This window comes from Dipodomys spectabilis, unplaced genomic scaffold, assembly GCF_019054845.1.
Source record: "Dipodomys spectabilis isolate Male_0828 unplaced genomic scaffold, ASM1905484v1 ptg000137l, whole genome shotgun sequence".
Classification (NCBI taxonomy): domain Eukaryota; kingdom Metazoa; phylum Chordata; class Mammalia; order Rodentia; family Heteromyidae; genus Dipodomys; species Dipodomys spectabilis.
In genome coordinates, this window is record NW_024870814.1 from 9,650,430 (window position 1) to 9,663,991 (window position 13,562).

The window sequence follows — 13,562 nt, forward strand, 5'->3', positions numbered from 1 at the left end:
TGTTTCTAACATATTTATAAGATTATTTCTTTTTTGCATGATTTCCTCCTCCACTGTATAACCCGTGCTTTCATTATATTTGATGTTGGTATAATTTTTTGGAGGGGAAGCGAAAAAACAAATAATTTAAATAGGGATACCAGTGGACCCATTGCAACAATATGTACAAATTGCTATGTTGAAAAATGAATTTTACAACTTGGTGGGGGGAAGGGTTTGCAGGGGGGTGGTCAGGGAGAAGGAGAAGAATGGTAAAGAGAAATAAAGGAGGAGGGAACAATGCTTGATAAGAAGTGTATTCATTATCCTGCCCATGTAATAATAACCCCTGTATACTGTATTTTCACAATTAAAAAAAAAAGAATGTGTCTTCAAAAATTGTGGATGGAAAACTATATATTGAATATAGAGTCTATTTCCTTGATCTCACAATTTCAAAATAAAATGCCAAATGGATCAGATATTAGTGTGAGACATGAAAGTTTAAAACAACCCTAGGAAAACAAGGAAAAATACCTTAAGATAAGGTCACAGGTAATTAAAAACTGGAATCATGTTGCATTTGGGTTAGAAATGACAATGGGGAACACATCAAATTGAAATGCTTCTGAACATCATTAAGGGAATATGTATATATATGAATACATATATATGATTATATATGTGTATTCATATACATGTATATATATTTATAATGTATATACATATATAAATAAATGTATGTATACATATTCCTATATATTCACATACATATATACATATATCTATATCTTATTTATCTATCTTCACATATACCCTGGATGGTGTCTCTGATCTTCATTTTTATTCAAAGTTAGCACTCTGTGCCTTTGACCTCAGCTCAACTTTTGGAATTTTGTTAGTTAGTTACAGATAAGTGTCTCAAAGCTTTTCCTGCTCAGGCTGGCTTTAAACCTTGATCCTCAGATCTCAACCTCCTGATTAGCTAGCATTGCAAATATGAGTCACCTGTGCATAGCAGGAAATCAAATCTTAAAGAAAGTAATTCACTAATTCACTTCCAATTTTTATATATTGTATTGTTTTACATCTCACTTGTTTTATTAAGAAGTTCTTTTAATTGTTTGTTCCTTTGTAATATCTTTAACAACTTGTGATGTTTCATACAATTTTCAGCTTTTATACTTTCTTCCAAGACTTAACGAAGTTTTATTTTTTATTTTTATGATTTCAGATTGGTAGACAAAACTTAGGTTCAAACTTAAGTGAATTCTAATGCCATCACTTAGGGGGAATATTTCTGAAAATTTGGGAAATCTTGACGATCCTGGGCTGTGAGCTATCTCAAACCATCATTATGATCAATACCTTTGTTGTAGAAGTGAAAATCCCTGTTCCTTCTCTGGTTTCTTGCAGAGTTGCAACATTAGGGGCTTGTGCATTTATTGACATAAACAGGCTAACATCATCACAGAGTTGAGGCCTGGAGAATTCCCCAGAGTGGTTGCTGGGTCAGGTGAGAACATCAGCAGCTCCACTGGCTTTTTCCACAGTCTGTTGAATCCCAGGCTTATGTACCCAAAACCCTAGGAGAGCTTCACAGAACTGGAGAATTCCTCACTCCTAGTTCCAACTTCTCTATTTACCTAGGAGTACAGAAGCTAATGATTAGACTCATTTCCTGTATTAAAACAAGTCCTGCTTGGAGAATTTTGGCTGGCTTGTGTTTTACTATGTGAATCACAAAGGATGCCCTTATCTGAGAAGAGACATGGCCATGTCTGTGCTTCAAGGGACAGAGGAGGAGAAATGAGACAGAGACACAGAGGAGCCTTTGCAGAAAGTTGAATGAAAAGCTTGCAATAGTTGTCAGAGCTAGGCTGCATATGAGAAGCACTGTCAACAGGTAGAGGCACTAGAAAGTGCAGCTGGGTCAGCCAAGCCTCTCACTTCTGCTTCCCTTGGAGGTTTATGTTATGGGTTGTATCACTGTGGGTGGTCTACTAGCATACTGCTGACAGTAATAAGTGGCAAAATCTTCAGGTTGAAGGCTGCTGATGGTGAGAGAATAATCTGTCCCAGATCCACTGCCACTGAACCTGGATGGGACTCCAGAGGCCAACCTTGATGTGTAATAGATCAGAAGCTTTGGAGCTTTCCCTGGTTTCTGCTGATACCAGTTTAAATTGCTAATACCCTGACTGGCTCTGCAGGAGATGGTGACCGTGTCTCCTGGAGATACAGACATGAAGGGTGGAGACTGGGTCATCTGGATGTCACATCTGACACCTGGAATTTGAAAAATAAAAGCAAATACCCAGTTATTCATGTTACTACAGGACTTCCCTGAAGCCCAGTCAGCACATGGCATAATGGATAGAGAAATGCTGTCCTTCCTTACCTGGAAGGCAGAGCAGGAGGAGCCCCAGGAGCTGAGCGGGAGCCCTCATGTCCATGCTGTGTGCTGACTGGGACTGACTGCTCAACAGGGTATGAACAGCCTATATGAAGTCATTGTGACAGTGGGCTGTGATCTTGGCATATGCAAAAAGATGGAAACAGCTGCAAGACTAGCTCATCTCAGGAAATCATCACAAGTCTATGGTGCCCAAGTATCTTAGTTTAGAACAGAGAATGTGATTTGCCTACACATCACAAGTCATGATCAATCCTCTGTCCTATGAATGTATCTATTGGTGCCTTCAGGGTGAGGACCTGGTTTACTTGAGTGTCTTAATCTCAATTTTATGTAATGACATGAAAGAAAGGATTAAGGTGAAAATTGAGTGTTTCTAGCTCAGAACGTAAGAGAAAATAGAGTTTCTCATTTAAACTATTCTATTTTCTTTATACATTGCAACAGTGTAGAAAACATAATCTGCTATATTTTTGAGGAACTCATGCTTCAGTCTATTCCAAAATGCACACATAAACTCAAGATAAAATATTATTACAGGCTAACACCTGTAACCCTAGCTGCTCAGGAGCCTGAGATCTGAGATCTGAGGATCATGGTTCAAAGCCAGATCAGACAGGAAAGTCTGTGAGAGTTATCTCGGATAAACCACCAAAAAAATTCCCAGAAGTGGTGCTGTGGCTTATGTGGTAGAGCGCTAGTCTTGAGCTGAAGAGCTGAAGGACATTACCCAGACCTAGATTTCTAGCCCTACAACCAAAAAAAATACTGGCTTCTCCTTTAGTAGATGTAAGACTGAGTCAAGTTCTTCTTTATTTATGTTAGTTTACTTCATAAGATAGAAAATTATTAAAAGCAAGTATAGTACTGGTTCAAGTTTGACATGTCCTGAGGTTTGATGGCTCGAGGGCTGAAGCCAAAGCTTGTTGCTACCAGAAAAGCCCAAAGTTACTTCATTATTTGTGACTTGCCACAATGACCATGTACATTTTTTTCACTGTGGGGTTTGAACTCAGGGCCTGGGCGTTGTCCCTGAGCTTTTCTGCTCAAGGCTTAAGTGCTCTACCACTCTGAACTAGAGCTGCACTTCTGTTTTTCAGGTAGTTAATTGGAAATAAGTGTTTCATCGACTTTCTTGTCTCAGCTGGCTTCAAGTTGTGATCCTCATATCCCAGAGTGCTGAGTAGCTAGGATTACTGGCATAAACTACCAGTGCCCAGCTTGGTTATGGATTTTTAATGCCTTATTTTCTCAAATGCCATACTGTGTTAATTGCTCTTGTTCTCAAAATGGCTGTAGGAAATCCATAGTTCCAGTACCAGTTTAATATTCCAGATCAGATTCAAGGTAAATAACTTTCAAACTCTATCCCATTAAACACCTGTTCCTTAGTCCTCTTACAACTCTTTCTTATCACATGTGCCCAAATTTCTGTTACTGCCCAGAGATGAGAGGGGCTCACCTCTACTTTCTATATCTGCAGATCAGAACTAGTACCCTAAAGTAGCAATGAGAGAAAGGATAGCTTCTGTGAAGGTTGAGAAGCATTGTGAATCATTTAAAATATCTCTTTGTTTCTGCATTAGTCTAGGTGTGAGAGGGAGGCACAGATATGTTTGGGAAGTAACTGAATTGGTTGGAATAAGTTAAGCATTCAAGATGGCAACTTCTGATTATTTAAATGGGATTGCTTGATGTGGCAACTTAGAAAATGAGGTCTGTTAATTTTAAGACAAATGACTTTCATCCATTGGAATTTGTAATGGGGTTGAAACAAGACTAAGAACAGGATGGCACAGCCACAGATACTGTGTTCTTATCTCCTCCCTGGGGAGGATGCAGGTACTCTATTCAAGAAAGGAGTTGAATTCTGGGGAATCTATGTGACCTGCGGATTCAGATCCAGTGAATGTATGTCTAACTGTTGTCCAGCCTTGCCTCTGTGTGTTTGAAGAGCTTGTCTCAACACCTGATTCTTTTTTTTTTTTAATTTTATTTTATTTTATTTGAGAACATACTGTACAGAGGGGTTACAATTACATGGACAGGATAATGCATACATTTCTTACCAAGCATTGCAGCCTCCTCCTTTGTTTACCCTTCACCTCCCTTCCCAGCCTCCCCCCTCCTCCCCACCCAATCATACCCCCCCTCCCCTCCCACCAACATTGTAAAGCTGGTTTTGACATGTCATTTTGTACTTCTCATTGTTGCAACAGGTCCACCTGAATCCTTAAACGACTTGTTTGTCCCCGTCTCCTCCACATGTTATACTGACATCAAATATAGTGAAAGCGGGGGTTACACTGTGGGGGAGGGACATACAAAGCAACAAAGAAATAATCTTATAAATGCGTTAGAAACACATGCATGAAAGAAACAAAAACATTAAAATACAATTTTGAGGGTTCGTTTTCCTAACATCACATTCTCTGACTTTTTCCGCTTGACTCATACCTATACTAGATATTGCAAATAAGGGAAACCATGGGACCTATGTTTCTTTGGGCCTGGCTTACTTCACTTAATATAATTTTTTCCAAGCCTTTCCATTTCCTAACAAATGGGGAAATGTCATTCTTTCTGATGGAGGCATAGAATTCCATTGTGTATATATACCACATCTTCTTGATCCATTCATCTACTGAGGGGCATCTGGGGTGGTTCCATATCTTAGCTATTCAACACCTGATTCTTTTCTAATATCTTAATGACCTTATACATTCTCAAGATCTTTCTAAAGTCTCTTTGCAATTCCAGTGAAAATTGTAAACATCTATTAACTGTACAGTTCATAAAGAAATTAGGACTGCAGTAGAAATTTATCTTTTAAGGCATTGTTCTATCTAGAACTCAACTTATATCTATTTACAATCTCTGGGTCTCAGAGTGGTGCCTGGTTTATGATCATGGAGGAAAGGGAAATCTTGAACCCTTCCTAACCCAAGTTCATCCTGAATTTTTCCATATTATGAGAATACAAAGTCTGAATGTGAAAGTGCATTGCCAGCCCAATTAAGGTACAAGCATGACACCTGTCTAAAAATTAGAAATGGATGGGGATTGGCTGATGTGTAGGAGTCAGGAAGCTTTGACAAAATGAATATATTCTCCACTTTGTAACTCAATGTATTTAACATACACATCCTGTTATTGTAAGAATCTCTATAGTTTAAAATGACTTTGTTGACTGCTTTTCTGTGTGCATTTGCATTGAAAGCATATTGATAAAAAGAATATTGACATAAAATAGACTGCATTTCATAAGCTTTACATTTATATGAATTATGCCTTAAAAAAATTCTAAAACCTATTATAGGTAATTAAGGGCTTTAATGAGATTTTTCCTCACAAGAGTCTGTGCCTTTGATTCTGCTAGATTGAGCCATGTCCTGTGGTTTGATGGGTAAGGGGCTGAAACAAAAGCTTGTTGCTACCAGAAAAGACCGAAATTACCTCAGTATTTGTGATTTGCCACTATCTCCAGCTATACTTTTTAATCTTGGACTTAAGACCACATGTTATCAAAGGGCTGTAGTACATCCATGCATACAGTGCCTTCCTAACATTGCAGATCAAATTCAGGGCAAATCACTTCCTTTTAACCTCCTTCCCATAAATGCTTGTTCCCTCATCCTAATACATCTCTTTCTTAATCACACATGCACAATAATTTCTGCTATGGCCCTGAAATGAGAGAAGCTGCTCTCTACTTATTATGCCCATCAGTTCAGAACTGACACCTTCAAGCAATAAAAACATAGGTGTTCTGAAGGTTTAGTACTATTGTGTCTCTGTTTAAATAATGCTTTATTTCCAATTTTGAGGGGAAAGGCACAGGCATTTGTGGTAAATTCCTGAGGAAATGGAATTGAAGGTTTATCTTCAGGATGAGAATAATAGCAAACTTCTAATTATTTAAAGGACACTGTTAGATTCAGCCATTTGGAAAAGGAGGACTGGTTAATTTTAAACCAATGACTTTCACTCATAGGAATTTGCAATCAGGTTGAAGACAGGATTAAAAATTATCTCACTGCCTTAGGGCTCCTTTGCTTTAGCAAAGGGCTCCTTTGCTTCATCCTCCTGTGGAGGATGAAGAGACTGTTGAGAAAAGGGTCAGAGTTCTGAGGGATCAATGTGACCTGTAGATTTAAATGCATTAAATGTATTTCCAGCTGCTATCCAACCTTCCTGCTGGTGTTTGTAGGAACTTGCCTCAGAACCTGATGGTTTTTTGACTAACATTTTAATGGCCTAATAAATTCTCAAGAGCTTTCCAGAGAAAGCCTCTTCGAAATCCCAGTGTTGTTTGTAAACATCCAGGGGCTGTGTAGTGCATAAGGAAATGGTGGTTGCAGATGAAACTTTGCATTTAAGTCTCAGTTCTATCTGGATTTCAACTTAAATTGATTTATAATCTTTGGGGCTAAGAGTGATGCCTGGCTGATGGTCATGGAGGAAGGGGATGTCTTGTATCCTTCCCAGACCAAGTCCAATCCTGATTTTTGTTTCAGTGAACATTGATTTATGAAAGTTCCAAACTCAATTTTTCATCCAGTGATGAAAACAAAGTCTGAAGTTTAGAGTGCATTGCCGGACTAATTAAGATACAAGTATTATACCCTGTCTGAAAAATAAAAATGGATAGGCAATGGCTCATGTGATAGAGCTCTTGTATATTAGGAAGGAAGCTTTGAATTTCCATGTAAGTGGAACTTCAAACTTAATTTGGCAATATGTTGCTCAATTTGGTAAGTGTGTAATATTTTGTTACTGCCAGAATCTGCACATTGTTGCCATTTTTAGTTTGCGTTATTTCAAACTTTTTATGCATTTTAAATAATCTTGCTTTTTTGAGTAAAGTGATAATTCATTGGAAAAAAGTAATAGGATTATGAGAAGTAGCACACTGCATAATTCTTCCAATGTGATTCACTTAGAGGTTCACCGCCTTCTAGTTCTGAAGGTTTCTTTCCTGTTCCATATTAAATGAGTTTATGTTTTCTTTATTTGGAATCTCCTAGATTATGTCAATCTTCTGCTATTTGTGACAATTATAACTATCACAATGAAAGTCTGATTAGTGATGCTAAACCTGTTCACTTCAGCAAACATCTTTGTACTCTCTACAATCTCTCCATTCTCAATAAATGCCTATTTTTGTTGTTCTTCAGTATTTTGTTTTCTTTTTCCCACATAGTAGGAAGGAGGCATATCAAGCTGACCATTTATCTCTAGCAATGAGTCTGCATCTCTTGTCAAGCTAGTGCAGGTAGACAAATATTGAGATGAGTTTGGGTATGGGTAAAATTTGGACATAGATTTGATCATCTCTAATGTCACATTTATTCTTTGAATTTCCCCCCATTTTAGTTCATCACCTTAGGAACATCAACCATCTTTGCCTTCAGTGTCCATACCCTAGAGCCTGGAGACTCTGGGATGCTTAATGTTGATTATGACATTAGTGCCTAAGTAAAATTCTCTTACTGTGTTTCCAGATGCCAAACTTTCATGGGAAGTGGTCATAAAGAATCAAGCCAGAATCTAGTTTCAGTGAAGATTTAAAGTTCTACATTATTTTTAGCTGTATTATCAGGCAATGCTCTTATCTTAGTATTGAATAAGTTTGTGCTCAATCTATTGGACAGGATGTGTCTCATTATCAACTTGAAGCTAAAGAGGAGACCTCTGCATATCCACCAAAATTACCCCATCTCAGGAATTAACACCCTAAGAATTTCTTCAGTGTTGATGAGAGGAGAGGCCCATGCAAATCCCAGCCCATCATCTTACCAAGAATAACTCAATGTTATTGTCCATGTGGTGTTGAGATTCAGTTATTGTCAGCAATAGGAAGTATATAGCTTGCTGTATGGTTTTCCAATCCATTTTTACTTCCCTGACTTTCTTTCTCCCTTAACATTGCTTCCTATACATCATAAATTGTGAAGATCCTAGAGCCCCTTGGAAGCTCTGACTGGTACTTGAAAAACCATCATGACACTCAGTAATACATCACCTTCAGGTTTTATACAAAAGTGAAATGAACAATATGGCCTACTGTATTCAAAATTATACTAAGATTCTTCAAATGCATTAAATCAAGAATAAAGGAAGATATGGCATTTTCCTGTAAAATACCAAAATCATTTTATTTTTGGTATAATTTGTACATAAAATATTAAAATATAAGAATATGTCTAGATTAAAGGAGGCCCAAATAAAGTGAGGATGTTTATGGTCTGGTAATGAAATTTAAAATTAAGACAATTTTGTTCAATTTGAACTTACGAACAATTAAATGCAAAAAACTAATAAAGTAATTTATAAAGTTAATGTTATAATAAATTGTATGTAGAAATTCATTGGACTGAACATGCACAAGACAATCTCAAGTCTGGAATCAGATTGTAGGATCTATTTTCTTTTAAAAAAAACTACAGAAAATAAACTCTCATGTATTCTGTATGCAAAAATGGACAAATGGTGCTAAAAGATGGACCTAGTGAAATCACTTAGCTTGTAACAAAACTACAGAGTGGCTTACACATTGCTCTTGTCATCGTTTGACTTTGTTATTAATGCTAAGTAGGACAAGGGTGGCGCTTGGCTGTCACCTATCCATTCTCTATCATCAGCTCATCAAATGCAGTCATTTCTACCTTTTTCTCTCTCATTTTCTGGAGAGTTTCTGCATGAGGCATCCTCCCACATATAGTAGAGAGAAGAAAGTGATTTCATAGGCACCGATCCCTGCAGGCAGACACGAGCAGAGGGAGAACTGGAGCATTAGCAGGAGGAGCTACTAAATCCTGAAGGCATATAGACTTCGTGCCCTGGGCTAGCTAGTAGGGCAGAGGATATGTGTTAGGCAGCCTTTCTTGTCACTGGTAGATGACATCTGTTGTCTTGTAGGAAACAAGAAAACTGTCTATTTCAATTTTCAGCTTTTCTCAGTACCATAGTTCAGACTTGGAAAGTATGGATCCTAGACAAACTTTCCTGTAATTAAATGACACAATGTGTCAGTATACATGTGTTTACTGATAGAGTCTTACTCTCTAATATCTTTATTTTCAGAAGACATTTTGTCAGTTTGCTACTGAAACTTCAAAGCTTTCCTGATTTTACCAACCTTAAGTGATAGCTGCTCTCCAACTATTCCGAGTTTCACTGGAGATAGTACCAATTATGGTGTTCCTTTAGAATGTCAATAGCATTACTATTTATTTACGCTTTCTTTACTGTCACTTAGCAATGTTTCATTATTTTCAGGCTCTATGGTGCATGTCTTCTGGAAGATGTATATGAATACATATTCTAGTAATTGAATTTTCATGTTACAATTTTTAATTGATTACAGATATAAATTGCTTTAGAATTTCTATCTCTATTATTTAAATTTCCATTGAGAGAACAATCTTTAAGACTTTTTAAAAATTATTTTTATTGTGAAATTGATGTACATAGGTGTTACCATTACATAGTTCAAATAATGAGTACATTTCTTTTTGAAGAGTGTTTCAGTATTGATAATTCCTATATTTCCATGCTTAAGTGATTTTCTGAAAATAATGTGTGACTAATTTCCTTTGTAGAATCACTTGGGAGCTTCATCATACTTTGCTAGTTATTTTTTCTCTGAAGTAATAGTTTTGTGACTTTAGGTCTTATGTCTTTTGTTGTTTATTCATATACAAAAAATATCATTTTAGAGGAGTTGTGATCATATCTTGCACTCCGTGATTCTTCCCACCAAGTGGATTCTGAAGCTGTGTTTTGAGGTTTTGAAGGACTTTTATGAGTTAAACCCTGTGGTATTCTGACCAATCAGGGCAGTTATAAGACTTTTAATAATTTGTTTGCATATTGATGGTGGTGAAATTCAACTTCTTTCTTAGAATGGCTGTGATTAAACTATGTTGGAACTTATTGTATGAATTATTCAGGGAGACATATAATTATGGTTTTTAGAATCACCAATGTTGCTGAGGTCCCACATATCCAATACCTATTTTATATGGCTTCATGATTACAGCAGAGTTAATATAAATCTAGTCTAAGTATTGTTTTCACCAATTGTGAATACAACACAATTTGCCACAGGCTGCTGTATCAGGTACTAGAAAACCAAAACCAAAACCAAAAACTTACTCTTAGAATCTCCTGTGTTATTATATTGTGTCCTTATCAGAGATTCAGTTGGTCTCTGTCAGACTATCAGAATGATGGCTTTTTTGTCTCAGCAAGGCAATGTTTGTTTCTGCAAAAAGGGCACCATCAGCCAAAAGTCTGGCATACAAGCCCACAGAGTACACACTGTACTCATGTATTTAATTCTAATGTAGTAGGCGCTGCCCTTCTCCCCATATTGGTTGAACTCAAGTTCACAATATACTAGAAATGGCTAGTTTTAATTGTGCAGAATTTATTTACATCAGGCAATTTTGAACTAAGGACAGTATACAAGTAACATGAAAATATACCCATCTTGGAAAGAAATCAGTTTAAGATAATACCTTACAACTTACAAATCCTCTCTTTTCCCAATGTAGTTCCTCTTTTCCTTAACAAGGGCCAAACCACCAAGCTAAAGCAGGGGATTTTAAGCAATACACTTTGATTAAAAGAGTTTTTCCCCAATATTCTTCCCTTTAATTTTCTATTCTTTCCTTCAAACACTTTTAACATTAGTCACCATCTGAGTTATTCCCACTACACCCAATTATGTTGTCCCAGTACAACAATTGCAACTGAGGTCAACACTCAGTCATTTACCTTTGGAATTTTAGTTGATGGTCCCATCCATGGCCTTATTATTGAGGATGAAAGTAAAACGCTAACCTCCCATTCAGCAATGGTGTGGAGAGATGCTGTCTGTAACTTGTCCCGGTTTTAACAGGCAAGAGACAAAATCAGGAAAGCAGGCTAGCTAGGCAGTAAGGCTCTTTCATGCCAATTGCTGTCTTCCTTACAGTACCTGGATCACAGTGACACTAGCCTTTTAAAAAATGTAGTATTCCTCTGAAGTTGATATGTTCCATCTTCCAGCTGTTGGTTGGGAGAACATTGATTTCTTCTGATACCCATGCCTATTACTAGGTACTAAAGGGTGTAACTGATGAGGTTCACTGAAGCACTTCTTTAAAGCCATAACTCTAATCTTTCACTGTAACACAGGGAAATTGTTGTGAAAGTGTTTAGAAGACAAAATACATGCTATGTTTAATAATCTTACGATGACATACAATAATTCAAAAAAGCAAGGATACTAATTTATCTAAATTCTGCTTCCTCACATGGAACACTAATAATTAAGAAGTATGTAGTCTCACGTGAAAGTGGTCAGAACCAAATCAGTGAGTAAGAGAAAGGACATTGAGACAATGGCTTTATATTTATGCTGTTTCTTTCTCATTGATCTGCCAATGTTATGATATCTTCTCTGGGTCTTGATTATGTTCTCATCCTTGCAAATAAATAGGATGATACCCACACTCTCCTTTCTGTCTGTGAATATTAGCAATCTCAAAGCTAGATCAGCTCAGAGAAGTTGTCTGTAACAGGTATTGAGGAGAGGGAGGCAGACTGATAGCTTATCCTGCTAACCAGAAAAATTGCTTTGGGCCAGAGGCCTGTGTGAGCTTTTTCTACCTGTGAAAAGAATAAATTTCTACTATCTTGAACTTCCACAAGCTAACTCTGGTGTTCCAGAGGTCTGCAGGTGAAGGGCCTGGAGAAATCACCGGTTAAATATATCAAGAGCCTATTGTTACAATGTTGCCAGTCCCACCCCTAATGATCTTCATTGGATAATGGCGTGTAAATCCTGCCACCTGCTGGAAGGAATGTTCAAAAGGAGGACAGCTTGGTTTTGGTGTAAGAGCCCAAGAGAAATCTAGGTATAGATGGTTTGGGAAAAGAAAACATTATGATGATAAATCATACAGGATTCTAAATATGTACTCAAAATCAGACCAAAAGAGAATACTCTTAGGAGGGAAAGAATTAGGCAGAATGTATACATGCCTCTTCATATGTATATAAAATTATATATATATGAAGTCAATGATACAGAACAAAAGGTCTGTCTTTCTTCTTTCAATTTTTGATGATTCTGTTTTCTTTATATATGGTGAATTCAAGTGTACATACTCAGGAGGGTTGAGGGAATACAGAATTGTATAATTGAATACAGAATTCAAGGTAAAAATTGTGAATAGGGGCAGCAGGGGAGCTCACTGGACATGCATTGAAGTGAATTACACAACTTTATATATTTCATAGGTGGAAACATGAGAGCGGGACTGGGAGAGAGTGAGGGAACATAAGAGATAGTTCAAAATTACCTCATTATCCATTATCACTGTACTCATCTGATTCATATAATTATAATCTCTCTGTAATTTACCTTTATAATCACAGTAAAATAAATATTTTTAAAAAGATGAGTAATACTTATAACACTTGGGGAAAATGGAGACAAACATAATGGAAAGACACAATATAACAATGTGTGGAGGAAATCAGTTACCAATGTATTAAAGAATTGACCTGAACAACATTTCTAATGATTCTGAGAGATCAGGAATAGATTAACTCTTACAAAAATAAATTGCCATAAATTTAAAAAAGAATAGCCTACACTGCGAATGCTGGCCACTGTGGGTGGTCATCAACTTAAGGAGGAATTATTCATCTATTTTCATACACATACAATATACATATGCAGAAAGATAGTTAGAGTCTATTAAGATGTTATAGTATGTCAATTATAAGGTTTTAAAAAAATTCAAGCATAGAGTGAAAATTATGTTAATCACTGTCATTACATCCAGACAAATCTATTGTAGGTTGGATATATTATTTGTCAAAAATGCATATAATTCAAGCTAGGTGCCAGTGGCTTGTATTACAATGGCCTGCATGGCTTGTAATGTTAGCTATTCAGGAGGCTAAGATCTGAGGATCACAGTTCAAAGCCATCCCAGGCAGGAAAGTCGGTGAGACTCTTATCTCCAATAAACCACTCAGACAGCCAAAGTGGCACCGTGACTCAAGTGGTAGAGAGCTAGCCTTGAGCTGAACAGCTGAGGGAGAGCACCCAGGCCGAGTTGAAGCCCCACAACCAACAAAAACAATGCATCTAATACAATATTTC

At 36.9% G+C, this 13,562-nt stretch overlaps 1 gene segment (V, D, J or C); it reads right to left on the bottom strand.

The window, feature by feature from the left end:
• Positions 1-1,948: 1,948 nt before the first annotated feature.
• LOC122116794 lies at positions 1,949-2,485 on the bottom strand. The segment is given in 2 exon segments: positions 1,949-2,268; positions 2,381-2,485. Coding segments are annotated over 2 exon segments (375 nt in total).
• Between the last annotated feature and the right edge of the window lie 11,077 nt (positions 2,486-13,562).